The sequence below is a fragment of the Ambystoma mexicanum genome, chromosome 3p (genome assembly GCF_040938575.1).
Source record: "Ambystoma mexicanum isolate Mex_15411 chromosome 3p, UKY_AmexF1_1, whole genome shotgun sequence".
Classification (NCBI taxonomy): domain Eukaryota; kingdom Metazoa; phylum Chordata; class Amphibia; order Caudata; family Ambystomatidae; genus Ambystoma; species Ambystoma mexicanum.
In genome coordinates, this window is record NC_090925.1 from 199,939,275 (window position 1) to 199,962,586 (window position 23,312).

General features: G+C 47.1%; 1 protein-coding gene across 1 annotated transcript in view; it reads right to left on the reverse strand.

The window, feature by feature from the left end:
• Positions 1–225: 225 nt before the first annotated feature.
• CDCA3 (cell division cycle associated 3) overlaps positions 226–23,312 on the reverse strand; it is a 42,114-nt gene continuing 19,027 nt past the window's right edge. Inside the window, exons 2-6 of the mRNA XM_069650635.1 lie at positions 21,986–22,167; positions 13,876–14,011; positions 12,813–13,706; positions 9,811–9,941; positions 226–1,239 (exon numbers count right to left, since the gene is read on the reverse strand). Of these exons, the coding sequence (XP_069506736.1) occupies positions 1,105–1,239; positions 9,811–9,941; positions 12,813–13,706; positions 13,876–14,011; positions 21,986–22,105 (1,416 nt within the window). The 5' untranslated portion in view covers positions 22,106–22,167 and the 3' untranslated portion in view covers positions 226–1,104. The remainder of the gene's footprint in view (positions 1,240–9,810; positions 9,942–12,812; positions 13,707–13,875; positions 14,012–21,985; positions 22,168–23,312) is intronic.

Consider the following 23,312-nt stretch of genomic DNA (forward strand, 5'->3'; position numbering starts at 1 on the left):
AAAGTAGACCAAAAAAGTGGACGCATCATGTCCCCGTAAGAACTACAGGATACAATTAAAACCATGCTTTGGAGTTCACCACCTCCTCAATATTAGAAGATACAAATAGCCCTCGCCCACGTTTTTGGAGCAGGGGTTACTGCATTAATTCCCAACAGACCCATTAATCCATGATAACGGATCTACCACAACACTGTAAGACTTCTTGAACAACAAATACAAAAGTGGATAAAATATTTGTTTATTTAGTTCTACATAAGATCACTTTAATAATTGTAAAATGTAATACACATTTATATTTCATTTTTTATTTTTTTTAAAGTTCCTTGAGAGGTAGTTCAGATCCCCTTAGGACAGGTGAAAGAGGGGATAACGATAGACAGGAAAGAATGGGTATTCAAGATCCCTTAGGGCACACACTGGAACTCAAAACAGCCAGCTAAGCAAACACACCGATTAAATCCGAAATGACACAGAACTCTGGTCCCAGCAACAGATTAAATACAGCCCGAGATTGAAGTGTAATCTAAACCATCAAGAGACACACAATTCTGAGAATGTACAAGAAAGACAGCTGGGGTGGATTTACATTGCACCATAAACAGACTGGCCAAAAGTTAAAGATCTAGGGAGTCTGCAGGAGTAAAAACCATATCCCTACTTAGTGCACATGGCCAGGTTTAAGTTCCAAGAGGTCGCCCCAGGCTATACACAGACATGCCAAAGGAAGGAAACCAGGTTTGGGAGACACGCTCATGAGCAAGAGGGGAGAAATTAAAGTTTGAACAGTCAGACGAATAAATGTTACGAAAAGAGGTGCGAGCATAGGCCATACAGGAGTAGCCTCAAAAGTAAAAAACAAAAAATAAATCACAAACATAAGAGCAGAGGACAGTATCTTAAGGACAGAGTACCTGGCATATAGTGAGCGGGTGTACAGCTGAGACGCACAGGATCGACTATTTACAGAAGAAGGATCTGAAGGAGAAACGATGAGACAGAAGCTAAGAATGAGATGACACACAAATGATAAGGCTAGAGAAAAAGACTCTTCTATACAAGAAAATAAAGGCATCTCTGTGGAATCCCCTGCAGCCCATGTTCTCAGTTCTCCAGCGAGTGGAATGGAGCGTTCTCCTTATTGTGAAAGTCCTCCCAGCCTCGTACAAGCTTCAGGGGGCGGCTCGTAGAATCCAAGCGCTCGTTCACACTCTCGGACAGCACAGGAGGCCTCTTCACCTGGAAGATGAACATTGTGAATAATAATAACATGAGATATTAAAACATTTAAACAGGAAGGCATCAATGGAAGTTAAACAAATTAAAACCATAAAATGGAATGGGACCTACTTATGGCGAATGAGAATATAGAGTGAGACATGCCTCCAGCGATAGCCTGGGAAAGGGGCTGCGAAGCGTCAACTATCGATTATTTCTATCAGAGGATCGGTTTGGGAGTTGCCCTCAGTGCAAATAATGACAGAAACGGATTGTGAAATTTGAAAGGGGGAGGGGGTGCTGGCTTAAATCCTAGCCTGCAATTCTCTTTTGATACTGTTTCCGATTCAGAGTGGAGACTTGTGTGTGATCCCTCAATTTCCCAGAATTTCTATGGCACTTTAATTCTCCGAAGACTAATGGAAGTCAGTAAAGGCTGTACCATACACATATCTTTGATGATCTTATATCGACCCGGAAAGAGTTGAGGCAGGGCATAAGGGCTTTGAAAAATAAATGTCTTGGTACGTCAGTGTTTATGCATGATCTCAGGAAACTGCGTAATGATTACAAAAACTGGTCAAAGTCTCAAAGGTACCTGCACCATTAAAGGAATGGGGAAATGATGTCGAGTGTTGAGACAGGCCAACTCCCGTAATGTTTGGTCACTTGCAGAGCTCTGACTCAGTAGTATGCAAAGCAATGTAGTAATGGAAATATCTTGCCAGGTTTATCTGACGAACCTTTATAGGAAAGCTTTGGCGTTTGAGCTCCCGCCTGGCATGTCATGGTCATTACATCCGACTAGGGAAATAATAGCTGAATTGATTTCTAAATTCTTCTCCCCTAGGGCCGCAGGTCCTAATGGCCTAACTAATCAAATACACAAGTCGGACATAGATCTATGGTCTAGAGTGCTACTGACCTTCAGAGATGGTGAAGAAAAAGCGCCTGCCAAAATCTTGGCGCTTGGCTATTCTGGTCCCCATCTAGAAGGGCAGACCCAGTAAGGTACCACCCGGTCGCCCTTCTGGACACGGACAGCAACATTTTTTTTGCCGGGTTGATATTGGGATAACTGGATTCGTGGTCTGTGGGCAGAGCGATCCTGTACAGACACCAAATAGGGCTTCATAGGCGTCTTTCCACCTCCCTGAATGGTCCGATTATGAGTAATTTTGCAGCAGCTCTTTCAGGTGTGGCCCCATCCTGTTGAAAGCTCGAGACACAATAAATACGGAGGGGCGTGGCTACGAGAGCCATGTAGGAGGACGCGTTCTGGAGGAGCTCCCGAGATCCTGCAATGATCCGGGCAAACAAGTGCGTTAGGACGGACCGCTGACGAAACACATGCCGGTGTGTGAATGTGTGGGCTACGCATGGTGAACTTCTGGATGGTGCAGGAGTGACGACGACGGAGATCGGTGCGGATGAGATAAGGACACCGGGGACGCAGGGTGACACAAAATGGCCGACCAGGGTCCGGAACAAAGGAAGAAGTGAGCCGCACGGTGAACCAGCGGAGGAGGCGCACTGCGCGCACATTTGTCACTTGAGCAGACTACAGATTCCCTGGGTCATGTCGAATAGGACGGTGCGGCCGAAGGCGAAACAGCCCACCCTGGATGACTTCACTAGGACGTCCCCGGGCCAGGACACCACCAAGAGCAAGGATGCGCTGGCCGCGAGCGGCACGATGACTTCGGGCACCAATCAAGAAATCCTGGCGGCGATTGCAGACCTAAGGGCAGCCTGGGAATCTAAGCTTGAACTGGCCGTCACCGAACTAAAAACGGCGCTGGACCTCAAGGTCGGAGAGGTTCAAGAAGACGTTAACCTGCTCCGACAGGATGTCAGGGCCTTGGCGGAGCGCACAGAGTCCCTTGAGAAGGAAGTCGGCCCGAATACTGCGGATTGTAACTCCCATAAAGCCGACTTGCACGCCCTGATACAAAGAGTGGGCAACCTGGAGAGCAGAGCAGAGGAGGCGGAAGGACGAGCCCGTCGCAATAACATCCGCATCGTGGGCCTGCCGGAGGGGATGGAGGGCCGTGACCCTACGGAATTCATCGAATCCATGTTATTACAAGAGATACCCGGAGGAGCCCTATCCCAAGGATTCGCAGTAGAGAGGGCACACAGAGCCCCAACGAGGAGGCCGCCGCCGGGGAACCCGCCTAGGCCTATCATTGCTAAAATTCTCAACTACCGCGACCGGGAGAGGATACTGGAACACTTTCGAAAAGGAGGAACGATCATACGAGGAGCGGCAAACATCACGGCTTACCCGGATTATACCCTGACTGTACAGCGCAGCCGCATGAATTTCGGGTCAGTAAAGCGGAGACAGAGAGGCAGCCCACAAATATATGTTACTTTATCCCGCAAAATTGAAGGTCATTCATGCACATAAAACTCTGTTTTTTGAGACCGGAGGATGCCATGGGATGACTCGATGCACAAGGATGCCCCCAGGAGTCAGAAGTTCGGACGAGGAAGGGCTCGGAAGAGATACGGGAGGAATGAAAATGGCGTCGCAAGATGGCATGGCATTTGGGACTTGGATATAGTTGTTTGTGAAACCTTCGGTAGAGAAGGTCAGATGATTGCACTGTTTGTCATGGGCACTGTGATTAATGTTTACTTAACGGGAGCCTTACGGAACGATTCTTCTTACCCCACGATAGCTTTAGTTGGGTGGCCATTAGGGCGACCTCACCCTACTGAGCTCTGTGCATCGATCGGTGCTTGCGGGGCTAGATGTGGGGGTGCCCGAGCTCCGAAGCTGGAGCTGGGCAGCAGTTGGGGTGTGTGATGTTGGGGAAGGGACGGGAAGTTGGGGTTTTGCTGTGTACATAGTTAAAGGGGGTTTGAGCTGGTACGAGGAGCTACTAGAACGAGAGGCTATCTGTATCACGTGGGCAAAGGGGAGTCGCTACATGGGAAACAGGAAGATACGCATGTGCCATGGGAGACCTTAAGATCGTCACCTGGAATGTCAGGGGACTTAACAGCTATTTAAAAAGGAACAAGGTCATGATGTACCTTAAAAGACAGAGGATTGACATTGCGCTGCTGCAGGAGACACACCTGACCCAACAGAAGTTGGAACTGGTGGGGAAAAAGTGGAGAGGCACAGTAGTGGGCTCTCCGTACTCTGCCTATGCTAGGGGAGTGCTGATCTGAGTGGCACCGCATGTTCCGCTCAGACTCATACAGGAGGTGGTGGACACGGAGGGCAGGCTGGTCATGCTGAGGGCCTTGGTAGAGAACAAAGAGGAGTGCATTATCAATACATATGCCCCCAACCAAAACACTGCCACGTACTTCAGAACCCTATGTACCCACCTGGGCGCGTGTGTGGGGGTAGCGATTATTTGGGGAGGGGACTTTAACTGCGTGCTCGACCCAAAGGCAGACAGGTCTGATGAGATGATTGATCGGCCCACCCCGGCGGCCAGGGTATTACAGGCATTACTGGAGGACTTTGGGTTGGCAGATGCTTGGAGACTGAAACACCCTAATGCCACGCAGTACTCTCACTACTCTGCTCCGCAACACTTACATACGAGATTGGATTATTTTTTTGCCACGCCAGATGTGGTGATAGAGACCACCCAAATAGAATATAGTGCAAGGGTCCTGTCGGACCACTCGCCCCTGGTGCTGACCTAGGGCGCGGATACCTCCGAGGCGCTTAGAGACTCAGTCTTCAGGGAGGACATCAGGGATGCGATCTTGCAGTACTTTGAGGTGAACACGGGCAGTGTGGATTCAGCGAGCACACTCTGGGAGGCTTTCAAGGTTGTGTTGCGGGGTACTGCCATTTCCAAGTCAAAGGGCCTGCAAGGTGGGGTTCTGACAGAACTAGAGAAGGCGGAGAAGCAACTGGAGCGCGAAAGCGACAGGGCAGGAGGGGACGCGGAACTAGTACTCGAGCTGCAGCAAAGGTGTGCGGAGCTTTGGGAAAGGCTCTGCAACCTGAACTATAGAAAATATGTCGAGAGGCAACATGCGGGTGGGGACAAAAACTGGCCGCTTGCTGGCGTGGTTATATAAGAGCGAAACCCCCAGGCCCCCGATTAGGATAATAACTAGAGAGAACGGGGAGGAGGTTGACACCCAGGAAGGAGTCAATGAGGCATTTTTTGACTATTACAGAATACTATATGAGGACAGGGGAGGGGGAAGACCAGGAAGAGATCAGAGAAACATTGAAAGTCATGGAACTACCTAGGATTAGTGACGAAGAAAGGGAGGAACTAGACGCACCCATTACCCTGGATGAACTAGAGGAGGTGGTGAAACAGCTGCCCACCTGCAAGACCCCGGGCACGGACGGATTCCCGAGCGAGTTTTATAGAGTATATAGGGCAGAGGTACTCCCCCCTATGCTAGAGATGTTTAATGAGTCTTTTGAGAAGGGTCGGCTATCGGATACGCTTAGAGAAGCACTAATCGTACCGCTCCCCAAGCCCAACAGACCGGGGCATTGTTGCGGCTCGTATAGGCCGCTGTCAATGTTGAACCAGGACAGCAAGATCCTGACGGCGGTCCTAGCTAATAGGCTACGAAGGGTCATCAGTAAATTGATACACCCGGATCAGACAGGCTATGTCCCCAATAGAAATATAACTCACAACACAGGCGACTCCACCGGGTGATTGAAGAGGGGAACAGAAGCGATGAAGAGATGGTGGTGGTGGTGTCCCTAGACGCAGTCAAGGCTTTTGATTCGGTGAAGTGGCCATGGTTAATGGCGGCCCTGGAGGAATACGGGAAGGGGCCGGGTTACGTTAGGTGGGCGGAATTGTTGTACAGCGAACCACTGGCCAGAGTGCGTACGGGATCAGTGATATCTAAGAGGTGGCAACTCAGTAGAGGCACCAGACAAGGGTGCCCCTGGTCCCCGATGTTATACATTCTAGCCCTGGAGCCTTTAGCAGTGTACCTCAGACAATAATATGACCTGGTTGGCATTGAAGTGGGAGGAGAGAAACACCTAATATGCTGACGATTTGTTACTGTATTTAAAATATCCGGAGGAAAATCTCCAGTACATTCTAGAGGTCATGGAAAAGTATGCGGAACTGTCCGGCATAGCGGTAAACCCCTGAAAATCGAGCATGTTTCCATTAGGGAGCTACACAGGAGTCCCTCTGGAACGATTGCCAGTGTTGTCCGTGCCTTGGGCAGCTGATTCTTTCCGCTACCTCGGAATAGATGTATATCACACTGTGGAGGGGGAACACTTGCACAATACCGAGGTGGCTGTGAAGGAAATCCGCACGAACATGAAGTTTTGGGAGAAGCTGCCGCTGGCGATGATGGGGCGGGGGGCGATGCTCAAGATGGTGGTCCTGCCTAGGCTGTTGCACTTTTTCAGTAATATACCATACCTGATACCCAAGAAGTTCTTTGCCAAACTTAACAGCATGTGTAGGGACTTCCTGTGGCACGGCACCCGCAATAGAGTGGCGCTATGGAAGCTACAGAACTTCCATGATAAAGGGGGCATCAAGCTGCCGAACTTTGAGGCCTATTATGTAGCCAGCCAATTGCAATATGTAATTAAATGGCTTTCTGATGAAGAAACTCCTGCATCTACGCTGGTTGGGCAGGACTGCGCCCCGTTTTACAAAAGAGATCATCTGGGTTCCTAGACTTGAACTGAATGAACACCCGAGTAGGTTGTTGCTTGGGTGGAAGATGTGGCGCAGAGCATGCCAATTGATGGAGAGCCCGTACCCGTGTTCCCCACAGGTGCCGCTAGTTGCCTTAACTAAGGGCGACAGCCAGCTTAGGATGATAATCAGGACCTATTGGGAACCGGTTGGGCTGGCCACATTGGGAGATATATGGCAAGAAAGGGCTATTAAAGAATTCGAAGACCTGGGAGAAGAGACAGAGTTGCATGGGGGCCAATATGTTACGTATCTTAGGCTGGTGCAGACCATCTGTAAAACCTGGCCGGAGACTGTGCTGGCGGAAGAACCAGACGCTCTAATTGGAACGATATATGACATATCGGAGGGAGGGCACGAGATCTCTAGACTATACGAGGTGGTGATGACCCGGGTGGGGAAGGACTTTATGGACTTGAGGTTGGACTGGGAAGCGGAGGTGGGGGCGCAGTTGACCGATGGGATGTGGGAACGGGCCATGGGATACCATAAGAAAGTGTCCAGGAATGCTAGATTGCAGCAAATACAGCTATACATTACGCATAGAGCCTATATGACCCCAAAAAGAATATCCAAGTTTGCCAACGCAGGAAGACAAGCAGGTCCGAAATGCGATGAGGAAGACGCAGACATGACACACATGTTCTGGTCCTGCCCAGTGATTGAAGCTTTTTGGGGGGGGGAAGTGGCACGGAAACTAGCAGACAAAGGGGTCCCGCTAAATATAGATACGGCCTGGGCCTGCCTGCTGGGAGGGTTTCCCAGACCACGGAACACAAAACATCTTGGGAAACTGAGGGACCTGGCGTATGTGCTTGCTAAAAGAAGGATAGCCATGAGCTGGAAGCAATGCCACAAGCCACGGATAGCGGTATGGTGGCGGGACTTGCAAAAATGGGCGGAGGCTGAAACGGTGGTATGGCAGGAGGCATGTAGCAATTGCGGGGAGGAAGATGTAGGTAACCTGACGGCTTGGAGGATGTTAATTACAGGACTGTTTGGCACGGCAGTTGACTCTGCAGCTTCGGAAGGAAGCGACACCCAGCCACACGTAGCGGATACAGAACCGAAAGGTTGATAAGCTCTTGAGCGGGGGGGGGAGATTGGGGAGCAGTAACGGGTGTTAATTGAGGTTTACGGTTCTATTGTACTTAATGCTGCAAGTTTGGTTTGTATTGTTTATTCTCAAAATAATTTTTTTAAAAAAAATAAATAGGGAGCGCATGTAGGGAAATTGAAACAATGGGGCTTACCCAGGTCATTGTTGGCGATCATTGTAGATCTTCATTAACGCTCCCAGCTGCAAGAAAGATTAGCTATGCAGGGGAATCTGTCTGCACCATTCTTGACAGAGAGGGGTGCGGCTGGGGTGCATAATTGCCCTGTCGCTTTAACCTGCATTTAGCAGTCTGCTCTGGTCGGTCTGAAGAGAAGTACAGAAAGAATTAACTGGATAGCCTATGCAGACATAGTCCTGCTACACTATCGACCCCACCGCTCCCCCCATAGGTCTCCAGCACATGTTAGTAGCTCTAGGAAACTAAGCAAGGTTAAAGGAGATAAATCCTGCCAAATCGAATATAGTGAAATTCAAAAGACCTCTTAAGCATGCACCAGTCTTCAGCTGGACACTGAATGAGCAAAAGACTCCAGTGGTTAATGAACTAACATATTTAGGTTTCACTTTTCCCACAATGGCTCAACTAGTCTTGGAATTTGAGGGTAAACTAGTCCCGTTATCTTGTCAAATGAAGAAACTATTCCAGGTTTATTGCAAATTATCCTTGGCCCCCTCAACCCCTGGTACAGTTCTATATAGGCAAGGTAATCCCATGCTTGATGTATGGATTGGCCTCAAATCCATAAGCCAGAGTAACAGACTGGACTGGACTAGATGGGAAATTGTGGAAGTAGGTGTTAAATCTGACTCAGTTTTTCCATAGCTTGCCTGGGGTCTGAGTTAGGCCTACAGTCCGTGTGATTTCAAATAGACTGGATGGTTATCTCACTATATAGGCAGATACTTGCTCCGCAAAAGCATTCTCTGTATGAAGATATTAGAGACTTTCTAACAGGGTTGAAGATGGATGTAATGGGGATCCTGCAGAAGTGCGAGCGCACTGAAAATGATCTAGTTATGAATCCTTTAAACTAGAAAGAATCTCTAAAAAGGATGGATTGGATTTATAGAAATTCTGAGATGAGCAGCCCATCCCTAGCACGGTCGTGGTCTTTACACGATAAACCCAGAGGCCATCTGCCCACATATTTCAGGCGATTCCGTAAGTCACGTTGGCGAACAAAACTTCTAAGATTTCGTCTGAATTGATTGCCCACGCGAGAATCCAGTTCATACGATACAAGCATGTATGCGAGGATAACCTTTGCCTTTTGTGTGCCAAATCAGGAATTCAGACACTAAAGCACATAATGATCGTCTGTAGTGGCACTTGGGGCCTGGGACTTCGTGGACAGGGGTCGTGGTTGTCCTCCATGAATTTCTGGGAGAGAACGATACCTGGGCATGAAGTCCGTTTGACTATCGAGGTTCTAAAGTGTTGAAAGAGCAGGGTTTTGTTTCTTTATAATTCAGGAGTCACCTTTTTCTACAAATGTATTTAATACTATTTTTTGTAATGTGAAAAGTTGAATGTTCGTCTAAAAACAAGAAAATGGCATTTTCTTTAATGATTTAGTCCCTCTGGTTACGTTTTTTGTAAGCTTGTTTTATCCAACTCATAAAGAACAAACAGAAAAGGAGTCGGACCACTCAGATTGGAAACGGCGAGCAGAGGTGTACACACTAGTTTCAGCAGGGCGTGCTCAATCCATTGGGATTGTAAATCCTGCAAATTTACTACAGATCTCCACCGGCGGTTCTCCACAGAGGGATTACTACATAGATCACCTGTCTGTGGGCGATGGTGCTGGGGGAATTATCATCTCCAAGGATCTTCAAGGGGGACCGTCCATTGTTCGTCGACATCGAAAGCACTTTTCCAGTTGCCTTTCGGGGTCTTTGTCGGAGCTGTTTTCCGCCTGCAGAGGGGGGAAGGAGGCAAGAAATCAGAGGTCAATAGCATCCCCTACCACCAGCTACTCCTATACACAAAACACCCCTCCGCCCCCTCCCAGTGGGGTAGACAAGTAAAGGAGTAGCAAGGCTCCATAATCCACATTAGGGTATGTGCTCCTCTTGGAATTTAATGGACAAGAAAGACATGACTACCATATAAGAGGTGCCAGTCATTAGCCCTGCCCCGACTTCCAACCTCATTAACAAAACGTATAAATTAAAATATCCAATCATTTCTGCACATATTTTGAAAAATATGAACATTAACAAATATGCATGGAGTAAAGAAATCCCTATTTGAAAAAGTCACTGAAAACAAAAACAAAAAAAAAACTGCTAAAAAGATTTATTGCAGTGTCCTCGAATTGCAGTTTTACTTTTATGTTGGTATCAAAGTGGCAAGCTGCACTGTACAGACTTAATCAGTTCAAAGCCACCAATGTGGAGTCGATCAAGTGGAATAGGCTGTATGGACTGATAAGAGGAAGAAGGAAAAAGTAGGCTACCCCCAGGAAAAGTGAGCAGAGTAGTCATCTACCTGGCATAGAACCATCACTCTCCAAGCCAGTACAGGTCGTGAATCACTGGGGTGCCAGGGAAAGGAACTAGGCCATGGAGCAGCGATGCAGAGGCTTTGCCACAACGCACACTCCAGCAGGAGAGGCAGAATCGCAGGGTCCCCCCCCCCCCCAATCATCTGTAGGAACTACCCTCTAGATGGGCTGAAGTCAGCGTACGTTATAAACCTCCGATGCCCAAATGGCACCAACACATGGTTCTCCTACTCTGCGTGACAATCCTTTGCCCAATCAGCGTTTGAAATACAATTTAACGGTTCACCTGAAAATCTCCCCTTCCACCCCCCCACCCCCAATTCTTTCATCCTTCCATTTTACCGTTGGTCATGCTTTTTAGCATGGAGCAAAAACACTTTTTAAAAGAAAAACTAAATTAACATCATGACTGGACTTTTCTGCATTTACTGTTGGTGTTTTTCAGTGTGCTAATTTGAGGACAAACCCGTCTAATGAGTTAATCTAAATGGTTCAACCATCGCCCTCCGCAAGTGATCACAGGCTACAAGGAAGAGAGGACAAGGAATCTTAACTAGCCCGGCAGTATCCTCAAACCAGAGATGATTTTAGGTGCCTCAAATGACCACAATTATAAGGCTTTCCGGACCATGTTCAAACAATGGTTCAACAAACATGACAATCTACTAGAACTGGTCTACCTCAAATTATAGGGGCCTGAATCAACTTTAGATAATGCATGCGAACCCATATCAATGTGTGCAATTGCACAACACATTTGCAGGTAAAAGGCTTTATGAATTAGATGTTAATTTTAGGATTACTTAAATTTGTGGCCCTCTCCCGCCGGGCTTCCTTTTCCAGATTGACCGGCTAATGCCGTCCTTCAGTTCGAAACTACTCCAAACTGGTTCATCCCCGGCTGTGTGGCCTCCAGCTCTTCACCCCTCCTTGATCACCTAAGCGACCAGCAACACTATATTTTGTTGTGTGTGCGCGCGCGCCATATAGGAATTTATAAATAAAATTACACAATTCTAAATGCATAGTTACAAAAGAAACCAAACAATTAGAGGACGCTACTACAAGCCATTTTCTGTTGCTTGCAGTCATGGATTAGGATTAAACAAGGGGCAGGTTGGGAATTAAAGATTGAAAAACACTAGTTTCTACTTTAATGCCTTTAAAGCGTGTTATACGATGAAAAAGTCAACTTTTCTTTCTGTAGGATTTACATAGTTCAAGAACACAGACCTTTTGGCCACATGCGTGCATGTCTGCCCTCCATATTAGTTTTGAGACCTACGCAATAGCAGGTGCAAGACAAGGTGAATTTACAAAGGGAATCGAAGATGATCTTTTTGCAGTGAATAGACGAACTTTCGTTTAAGGACATAATCCTGGTCATAGGACAGCTTGCCCCACCTGACCTTGGAAGGTAGTTAAAATGCAGCTCTCATTGTTCAGAAGGGTTTAGAAAAAACCATTCCTTGGGGCGGGCAGAGCAGGAAGCAATACCATTAAGCCCCTTTCACTCACCCCACACCTCCATCCCTTGCCCTCAATCCCTCATTGCCACCGGATCAACTAAAACTGAAGTGATCTGCAAACATCTATTCTATTTATTTTGAAAAGAGATGCAGGAAGAGGGGAAGCAGAGACGAAAGTGTGACACTCACCTGATCATGGAAGTGCACCTACTCAACCTTGGGAAGAGCAGACGAAACCATCTTTGAGTTCTGGATCATCAGGGGTGCAAGGCTCTGTGCGTGTCCATTTCTGGAGAGTCACCCTGCCACTTTGCTGTGGAATCAGACTGAACTTTTACTGGACTCTGAATGCTTTCCTCCATACATTCTGTAGTGCACTGAAAAGGATAGCCAATCTTTTTCTGTCTCCACATATTTTTTGCATCCAACCCCACTACCTAGTTTTAAGTGGAATGTTTAAAGGCTTTTTGTATTAACTGTTTCCGCCCTGAACATGGAGCCACTGCTTTGAATCCCAACGGAATACCTGTGTAGGAGAAGCAATGTTCAAACAGCGACATAAAGTGGGATGGCGGGAATGCAGAATGGTCCCGTGCCAGAAAGACAGTGTGGTCCTAAGAAGCCAGAATAGAACGGGGTCTGGGCAACCAGTTGCTCTGTGGGTAAACGGTGAGAAACTGTGCAGAGGGCAAGAATGTATGGTCGTAAGGACTAGTAACTAAACTCTTTACCTCCACGGATGGTAATTCCCACCATGCCCCGCCCCCATGGAAGGTGCCCTATGAATTAACAAGGATAAGAAATGACGTACCAGTAGGCCTGCTGCTGGGTGAGGATGGTAGACGCGTTCGAGGCACAGCGTCAGTGTTTTTCCACTCCTCTGCATCAATGTGTATGCTTTTCAAGCCTTGTTCCTGAGGCATCGCCTTTTTATCTTGCCCACTGATGCAGATTTGTTCCACAAACCCTGCTGCAAGGGTGCATGGCATCTTTTTGGCTTCGTAGGCATCTTCTACCACACTCTTAGTTTGTACAGAGACTTTTTCACACAAGACATTGGGATCATTTTCGTCAGCTAGTTTGCTCACATCCGCAAGCCTCAAAAGGCCGAGAGCCAGTTCCACCTCTTCCTCCCGCGAAATCTTCCGCTTGCTTTCCTCGGCAGCGAAATCACTGTCTGCCAGAGGAACGCGGTCGCAGGCCTGCTCCACAGTCTCTAATGAGAAATCAGGCTCCATGTTCTCAGCTGGTAACCCCAGATCTACCCGTTGCAAGCAACTTATATCTGCGATTTCTGCAGAGGCCTCAGTGGGCGTGTCCTCAACTGATCCAGCAACATCTGCAAGTCGCAAGAGGCCCATGGCCAGCTCCACCTCTTCTGGGGAGGCTGTGGTCTGATGCTGTTCAGCTCTGCCCTGCAATAATCCTGGACTGGTTCCGGTGGCTTGTTCAGCAGCCAGCTTCGTGCGGTTTGAAGAAAGTGTGATCTCTTCAATTTGTTGCAGGTCTGGGGCTTGCTGGTCCTCCGACGCTTGCAGAATTCTCTCCACTTCCTCCTCGGTCTCCAGTAGAGGTTTTGAGTTCTCATCAACCTCTGCCTCAAAACCATGCAGGGGTTCCTGGTCCTCTTGGTCTATACCGAGCTGAGCCTCATCCTCGTAGGCAAAAGCTTGACTGAGTTGCTTGACTAAGTTTTGCAGGGTTTCTGGAAGGGGAGAGAACGAACGAGTGAATAGAGAACCAAGTCATTCCCATCAACAGTGACACTAGGATAACCAAAGGAAGCCACCACCCTTTCTTCGTTAAGGGGGTACGTGGGGTATGGGGAGATAAACAGCGGTATAGATAATAAAGTGGAAAGAATGGACACTTACCAGTCACAGTGGGTTTCAAGGGAGTGCGTTGGATGCCGTGGGTTGGAGAACGAGGGTCAGCGGTACAGGGGCCCGATACCTCTTGGCCATCTTCCTCAGCAGCCCGAGGGGTCACGCGAGTGGAGGACTGCTCGACCTGGGAGAAGATGCATGGAGATTGTGAGTGAAGCCATATAATAACCTCCAGGATGCAAGCACATGCACATTAGATCACCCTCTTCAGCAGAGATGAGCAGAAAGCATAAGCACAAGGCGAGTCCCCAAAGGACCACACACACACACACACACAAAAAAGGCCCAGGAAGGCTTAAGCGGGTAAGGGTGGACATAGCCTAGTAGTCCGGTCCCATGGGTTGCAGAATTTGCATATTGTGCCCTTCTGATTCACAGTTGAATACAGGACAAGCTATAGTTAGTATATAAAGGGATTTGGGTTCAGTAAAGAGGCCACATAAAATGAAGGGGCAGATGAATAGTTCACCCATAGTTTATAGCCCTCCCCCAGCTAAACATGGCACAGGTGAGAAACGTGACTCACAGACATCCGTACCACCCTTATCCCAGACAGGTACAGCAGGAAATGGACACAATCTAAGCAGAAGATGGCACGAGTAACCAAACTAATGTTATGACAAAACATGTGCATGCACCGACTAGACATGAAGCACATATGCCCTCACCATGAAGGAAAAGCATTAGGTGAAATATGCAGTTATACACAAAGAATATTAACGGCATCCATTTATACATGAAGAACATAACATAAGCAATATATATGCTGAATGCAACACTAATAGCATGCGGGTATAGCTCACCAACATAGAAATGCAATAGTAAGGGGCAGCCATCTTTTCCAAAATGGAAGCTACAGTAAGCCTTTTAAATTCATAAAATCCTCAAGACTTACAGAAGCATGCAATGCTGAAATCACAGAAATAACAGATCTGTTCATAAATAGTAGAAAATACAATCTCAGCAGAGCTTTTTTATAACTAGACTTGGCACAGGATTAAGGGAAGAGCTAGGGAGTTACAGGGAACCAATCAGAGCGCAGGCAGACAATGGTCTAATGTGCACGGGCACGAGTACTATGAACTGCCTCGTTTTATTTTCAAGCAAAACAAAATTCAGGTAAATCTTAGCTTGCAGCTATAATGCGGTGATGCAATTGAGGGGAGGGAGAGGTCAGGATGTCATGTCAGAAGTGGGTGGGGTGGATTTCAGTTTCAGGACCCATGTTAGCCAGTAATATCACGCGGATGTACGGAGACTATAGATCTTCGTATCAATTAGTTGATTTGATGTGCCCCAAAATGTAATCAATGAAGAAGTTAATGTGTGTGTCAAGAGTATAAAAATGAAACTCCAGTTCTCAACTCCACACAGAGCAGGGCTGCTGTTGAATTACCTCTCACAGCTGCAAGGGGTTAAATAGACGTTTTTTGTTTCCTGCACGGTGTCTACTGTTCCATGGAGTATTTATTATCAGGTTGTATCAGCAAAATGAGACCTCAACAATACTATGCAAAGTACAGTAATAGCCTTCAAAATGGTCGACATGTACAGCAGAAAATAACGGATGTTGAAAAAGCCCTCTTTTGTGCAAGCGTAATGCAACAGGCCGAGCTTTTTTAATCGCAAGCTTTAATCAAGGGAGTGGTCTCAGACATGTGTTGGCTCACTGCCCAGTACGGATGGGTGATCTACATCCTTGTGTGCTCAGGCAGAGCATTGCGGTAGTCTCCTCTGTCCATCAAATACAATCCTGGAGAATCCGAAGCTATGGAGACAACTGCCTCATCTTTTGCTTCAATATGTCGATATGGATTGGTCAGGTTCCACCCACACACATTCACGGTAGAAATGGAAGCATATCCTTGCGGAGAGAAGAGCCTCTTGCACTGGAGTTACAGACCTCTGGACACTGGCCTAGGTTTCCTCTTTGTTCGAGTGTGGTGTATGTTGCTTTGGAACCCGATGGTCGGGGATTCCCGATTGTTGGAGGGGGTGCATGGGAAGGGGAGTCATGCTGAGCTATACCCCTGCCAATTGCTGACACTTGCTATTGTAGAGCAAATGCTATGAACAAGTACATTTTCACTGGTTGCAAAAGGCATTCCTACCAACACAGGGAACTGGGCCCACGGGTTAGAAGTGACCGACTAGAGACTTTCTGAAGCGAGGTCTTCCCACTCCTACACAGGCCCTGACTCAGGAGGAATATTGGGCCATTAAACCGAGAAATGTGCATGTCAAAATAAAAGGCTGCAGGTACGACTGAGGTTGGGGAAACGCCACCCCGAGGGGGAATGGTTTCAGCAACAGTGCACCTTAAATCTAGGCCTCGAATGCATGAACAAAAGGCACGCGGTACCATTGCTCTGGGGAACAGATGCTCCATCCAGTATCACAGAACATAAAAGCAAAGGAGAGAATGTTACTCTTGTATCCCTAGAGCTAAAGCTACTCCCCACCCCAATAGAGAAGAGGGCTGTGCTACTCTTTACAGAAGAAAGTGGTAACATTTGAACCGATTTTTGTATGCCAGAAAAACAAAATGATATTTTCTGCCCAAACCCTGCCAAAACACAACCACTATCCTAATCGCGGCAGAGACGGCAGTGGTGAACTAGGCACGCAAGGACATGCCCCCCTTGTCGTTCCTCTGAAGACTTCCTCTAGGCCTCCAGCTTGATAACCAAATGTAGGATGCTGCAACTGCATAGCACTAACTGATTAAAACATTAACGTAAAATTGAATCCGCTTGTCTCTTTGCCTTCTTAACAGCTTCATCACCTCCATTGATGAGCATAGTATGTTGACAATTCTGCCAACTCCTCAAAATGTTCTTCTTAGTAGATCATGGATCTCACCAACAGTGTTCCTCCACCTTGTGTTCCACACCAGCACAGACGCATTTGTAATCCATGGAATGCAACTGAATAATTCTGCAGATATTCATCATCGGTTGTGCCATTGCCCATTTTAAGGGGGTGAATTATACATGCTTTGCCCAACGTATTTATAGAAACAATGCCACTGCCAGGTTGCTTTATCGAGCAATATGGTGGTTTCCACGTCCGCTTTGACCACAGAAAGAGAACATGTTCATTTGAAGCCAACTGTACACAAATTAATCTAAGTTGATTCTAAAGCCAAAGAAGTGTCAGGGAAGTAAGGCATCCAATTAGCTTAGCCTCACACCCTACAGATCATTGCCTCTTGGCAAAATCAAGGAACCAAAATAATAGAACTAGAGTGAGTGTCCCATTAAAGAGCCTTAAGATCTAATTGGAATCATCATAAAGAATGGACGCCCCGCCCCCAAGCTGGCAGCCAGTGCATAGGGTTTACAGAAAACAACGGTGGTGCAGTTCATGTGGAAATCGTATGGTGCTAAAATGCCACAGATGATGGGGTGTGTTGTGAATTCGTCGCATCAAGTAGTGTCACTTATGGTCGCATCACGAGAAAGCCAGAGAACCAGCAGAGCCTGAAAAAAAAGGAAACTGGCAAAGCCAACAAATTTGTTTTTTGTATAGGCATGACAACGGTTTGTAGGAACAGGACTTTAGTGATAATAAAGCGAGTGGGCAAAGGCACATTTAGTTAGACATTTTTTATTTCACCAAGAGCACATTTCCAGAAGCCATAAATTAATTACTTCTCAGAAGACTACTTAGAAAGAATACTTGCAGCTCCTCCTCCTCTGCCATCATCTACAAGCCACCTGGATCTACCACCCTCTTCCTCTCTGAATGGGCCGATTTCCCGTCCCCTCTACTCACAACCACCTCTAAACACCTTCTCATAGGCGATTTCAACATGCACCTCGACGCCTCAATCACAGCAACCAGTCTCTTCCATGACCTTACGATACAGTTCACACCAAGTTGCAGTTCGGGTCTCCCTTAAATCGGGCTCAGACCACTTTCAGATGTCAAAGTTTTTCGAATGTGCGTGTTTTTTGCTTACTGACCACCGCAGGACCACTCTGACCTCAACGTTCACCATTTACTTTCACTCTTGCCGTTTGGTCGCCCTTTTAGCTTCAAACAATGCACTTTTCACAGAGACTTTTGAATGGGCTACTTGTTTCACCGGACCACTCCGTTACTTAGTATTGCTTATCTTGCAGCTGTATTTCAGTTTGGGTCTGCCTTTCCGCGTGTTCATCCACACGCGTGCAGCCTTGACTTGTGATAGTATGTGCTACTTGATTCAGTTTAACACACACACACCGGTCTCTCAGGTCGTTTGCCATCTCATCAGCTGTGTGTGCTTCTTTCTTGTTTGGCGCTTTCAGAGTCAAGGTTAGTACTACAGGCTTAACCCCACCTCCTCACTCTTCCGTTCACCAGGGAGTGTCGCTGGCGTCCTTGAAACACAATGCAATCTTCACTTGTGGGATCTGGCCTTCTCTACACGTCTTTCACTGTCCGTCAGAGGCAACCACCTCCAGTAGGAAAGCCTTGGTGTTTAGGGTCCATTGCCCTTGGCTCTGCTCAAGTAGTTGTGCCACATCTGAAAATTGGCTCTCTCACACCCACACTCCCTGAAGACTGTCCAGCACTGGGCCCTCAAGGGCTGGGGGTGGGTCTGGGGAAGAGAACGAGAAAATATTTATCTTCCCAGGGACTAGCTGGTGAGATACCCTAGGTTTCTCACAAAACCAAGACAATGGTAAGCACCATCCAACAGCTCATTTTAGTAGGCAGAGTTCTGACTCAAGGTAACCAGAAGGGGAAGCACAAGGAGACGGAGGCCGGATACTCTGAGAATGGCCAGACAGAAGAGGTTTCATCCCCATAGGAGCGGTGAGCCATCACAAACGGGCTTAGTAGGAGAAGGAGTACAACAGGGCAGAAACCAAGGCGCCAAACCGGTCCCAAGAAAAAGCTCAAGAGAACAGTGCAAGAATCCTGAACCACATCCCCAAGACCGCAAAAACGACGAGAGCCTGGAACTCGTGATACCGAATGGGGACAGAGATCACTAGTAACAATTTGGAGAACCAAGATAAAATTGGAAGCATGAGAGGAAAGGTTCGAGGACGCACCAAAGACGTTGGCACGGTTGCAAGGTGAAATACTAGGTTAATAAAGGGGGGGGAGGGGAGTGGGGCGTCGTAACCCGGTAGAAGACAAATGAAACAAAGAAACATTGACATGCAAGGAGATCAAGTTAAACATAGAAAAAACAGGGAAGCAGGAAGGAGGGGGGGCGGATGGGTGCAGTAACCACAGTTTCAAGGAAATCACATTGAAACAAATGCAACTGCGGGTAAATCAAAGCAGCAGTGGTAACACATAACCAGGTAAATATATGCTGGGATTTGTAGTACATTTAATGAAGCAGCAAAATGAGAAAAGAACAACCCTGGTGCAGACTGAACTCACAATCTATTAGTGAATTGTAGGAACGGATGCAGAGAGACCAAAACTGGGCAGGAACCTAAAGAATCCATACAGGGAACAAGGCGTACGCACACTCCTCACCACCACCACAACAACAACAACACACAGGAAGCAGAGTAATTGCATGCAGGGAACCGTAGGGAATGCAACAATCATTCAAAAACATTATGTGCAGGCTTTTCTTGTGAAACAGATACAGCTGCAAAGACCAAACTGCACACGCATCAAGCGAGCCAGGCTGTGGAGAACAGCACATTGAAAAACTCCCTAGAACGTGGGCAATATGCAATCGTGAGCCATATGCTCAATGTGCATAAATAAACAACAAAAAAAAAAATGTAAACTTCCAGCAGATGTTCTCGAATCTGAAGTCGGATTGGTGGCATTGCTAGAGAGACAATACGTATTTCTGCATGGGTGGACGCTCTCCGGCAAACAAAAACACCTCTTCCTGATCAAGAACCAAAGGGACAAAACTCCAGCCAGATATTCATACCACACTGGTAGTTATTGCCTTGAGGTCTAAAGAATCTCCACTTTCCAGAGATGGGGGTAAGAGGTGTCCTCAGAGTTGGCGTTTGCCAGTATCCCGCAAAGGAAAGCACGGGTTTTGTGGTCCGTCATCGGAGTCGGTAAACAGTGCAACTACTCAGATGTCTCCTTTCAGGATAACAAGCCTCCTAATCCTGAGCAGCAACAGCGTCCCAGACTTAGAAGGAAGCAGCCATACTGCAGGGCACTTATGCTTGACCACCATGTAATGGAAGTCGGTTCAGGTAAAGTGGGCACACTGGGGATGCGGGTACTACAAAAGGCAGAGGGAGTTCGAGCTTTTCCCAGTGCACTTACCCGAGGTGATGGCCCATGCTCTGGAAAGGTCTTTGGGTGTAATCCGGGTTCTTTGGACACCACCCCCAGGACCTTAAGACTACTGTTGCAGTGGAGGTTTGGGGTATGGGAGTAGGTGGGATGGGGGGAAGAAAAAAAAAAAAATAATCACTTGTTGCCACAGTAAACCTGCAGGGCTCAAGGATCCAGCCCCACTTAGCTGGGTGGCGGCAATCAGGACTTTTGGCAGCATATTCACCTTTGCGTGGATGCACGGAAGCAGAATGAGGTTCCAGGGTACTTCAGCAAAGCCCCTGTAGGGGGGGGGGGGTCTCCATTCCTAGAGCCCCATGAATCTCCAGTGACATAACAGTTCAGATCACCAGTGGCCAGCAAGATGAGAAAAGAACACGCCAACTACTTACACACAGCCACTGTCAGAGCTTGGTGCTCCTATGGAATCTCAAGGCCTGAATGAAATAGGACCGTTCCTCACATGCCGAACAACTTCATTTTGAATGTGTTCCATTTCAAGCCATAAGATTATTTCTTTTGCTATGGAAATGCAGTAAAAAAAAGGTATTTGGATGCATCTGGATGACAAGCCAAGCTGGATCAACAGTTACCACAAAAAGATTATGGATATCGGTCACGAAATTGACAATAGGCCATGGCATACTCCACTTGAGAGGTTCAGGGACTCTAAGGCATTCCATAACGATTTAGCAGCCAGTTCCAAAAAAAAAAAAAAAAAAGATGCCCTTCTTTGCAGATGGCAGCAGAGTTATAGGACCAGACACACTGCCCTTTTCGACCGTGGTTTTTATCCGGATTTCTGGTCTCCACGCAGAACTTGGTCACAGCTGCAATTTCACGCTAAGAAGAGAACATGTCCATACTTCACACTTGGGATGGGTGCCCCCTTAGCTCAGTAATGACAGGAGGTAGATCAAGCCTTTGAGGAATATATATGATACGATAAAATACGCCTGTACACAAGTGGTTCTAGGCGCGAAAGGGCGACGAGCCAGTTAGGATGCACCTGTAGGAGAACCACCGAGAAAAAAAGGCGACTGGCCTTTTATAGTTTGTGCAGTCAGCCATTTTGATTTCAGTGGCATCCATTTTGTAAGGTATGTGATGTTTCTTTTGGGAGGGCAGCTGGACAACATCTTGGGTTTTGCAAACACAGCTGTCTTCTGCTTAAACAGAGCACTAATAAAATGTCCTCGTTGAACAAGGTTGTGTAAGTGAAGGAATTAGGTGGGGGAATGGTTAACCTACCTGTATAAATTGCTTGCAGAATTATGACTTCAAGACTTTGTTTACAGCCCTGCATGGTTGTGCAACACCTCCAGGCAGACAAAGGGATTCTTCTTTGAGCAATTGCCTCAGTCGTATATTCTTTCATTTTTCTGATTATTCACAAACCCACCACAGGGCGAACTGTAAGTGTAGAGCACTTAAAGGACACGTGGGCTATGCAGAACTAACCACTGTGGGGGGAAACTGGGATTTTGAAATGTTTAACAACCTTTTAACATTGCGTATTGTTGTAGCAATCCTCAAACAATGCTAACTGTCATGTTCAACTAGTGCCTTATTGCCATTGCTCGGTAAGCACCGTTTGGTTAATTTATATAGCACTCCAAACCCAGAGGTATCTAAGGAGCATGCCCCAAACTTGAAGGCTTTACCGCCAAGTACCTAGCAGAGCTCACTTGCATAGTTCTCACCTCTGAAGTTTCCCTTCTGGCATATAGAAGCAGTTTAGGTCAGACAAGCAACTACATCACTTCACCTCACCATTCCCAACATCACCCCATCCTTCTCAAAACCAGCCACCCCCAAATTGAGCACACACCTCAATAGGAGTGCGCGGAATGCCAGAAGTGGGAGAGCGAGGATCCGACACATGAGAGAGATGCTTGTTACGCAGAGGCCTGGCAGGGGTAATTGGCTGCTTACTGCCGGCAGAACCCATAGCGTTCCTGATGTTTGCGACACGCAAGATGACAAAGACCTTCGGGTGCTGCGTCCAGTGGCCTGAAAATGAGAAAAGAGCAATTAGAACTTATAGGGGTGGGGAGGAGTAGCAGAAACAAAAATCAACACCTTACAATGAAAGCAAGGCGCAGCTCACCTCCCACACACTAGCGCGCTGGCCACTTCTCTTGTACATCAACTCAAGCAATGTGTTGATCCCACTCTGTGGGATGGGAGCAGCATTTCAAGACGCAAAATGGGTGCAGGAAAATTGTGATGGCTCCAGCTTTATGGTCACCCTTGCATTGTCCCTCCACTCAGACTGTCCCTCCTCCCCTCCTTGCACTCTCAACAATCTTAAACCAACAGCATGTAAGGGTGATGCATGCCCTGCAATAGTAATAAAAGCATGCTCTCCCTTGCCGATTGCTATGCAAATGCCTCTTTACGAATGCTTGGATTACTTCCCCTACTTACGAAGCCTGGCATGTGCCCAAACACACCAGCAGAAAAAGGCGTATTAGTGATAGGCCGGTAATGTGTTGTAAGCCAGGATCGTGTGGCATAGAGGCAAGTTGTGACATCTGAATGCAAATGGGATCTTAAATAGGTGGCAGTCCGGTTTTAGGGAGAGCCATGGCACAGAAACGGCTTGATTAGATTTGAAATCTAGACGGCTTCAGATTATGGGCAAGGGGCAGACTGCTCTACTTCTGTGGTTGGACCTTTTCCGCCGCCTTTGACCTGGTGGACCATGTCTTGTTGGTCACCAGGTGGAGGGAAGTGGCTGGTTTCTCAGATAGTTATTCTCTTTGAGTAACCAATGGTGCATAGTCTGCAGTAAGGTTGCCTCATGGGGCCTGTTCAACACTCTCTAACATTTTTACTGTGCCTTTAACCTACTGGAAGATAATAATGTTGCTTTTACCAATAATTCTGATGACACGTAACGTGTCAGCCCTCAGTCTGGTTAAGTATAAAAATGATGAAAAAAAAACATTCATAAGATAGATGGATCTATCCAATCCTGGAAGCTTAATAATGGTCTGGAACTTTATTAAAAAAAGACTGAGTTGAGACAAACATACGTAAACTGGCACTTCCAAGTTGCTGGATGCAACATCAGAACTAAAGACAGTCACAACGTTGGGGGGTGCATTTGTATCAGAATTTGAACATGAGGGCCCAGGTGAGTAGCCTGGTCT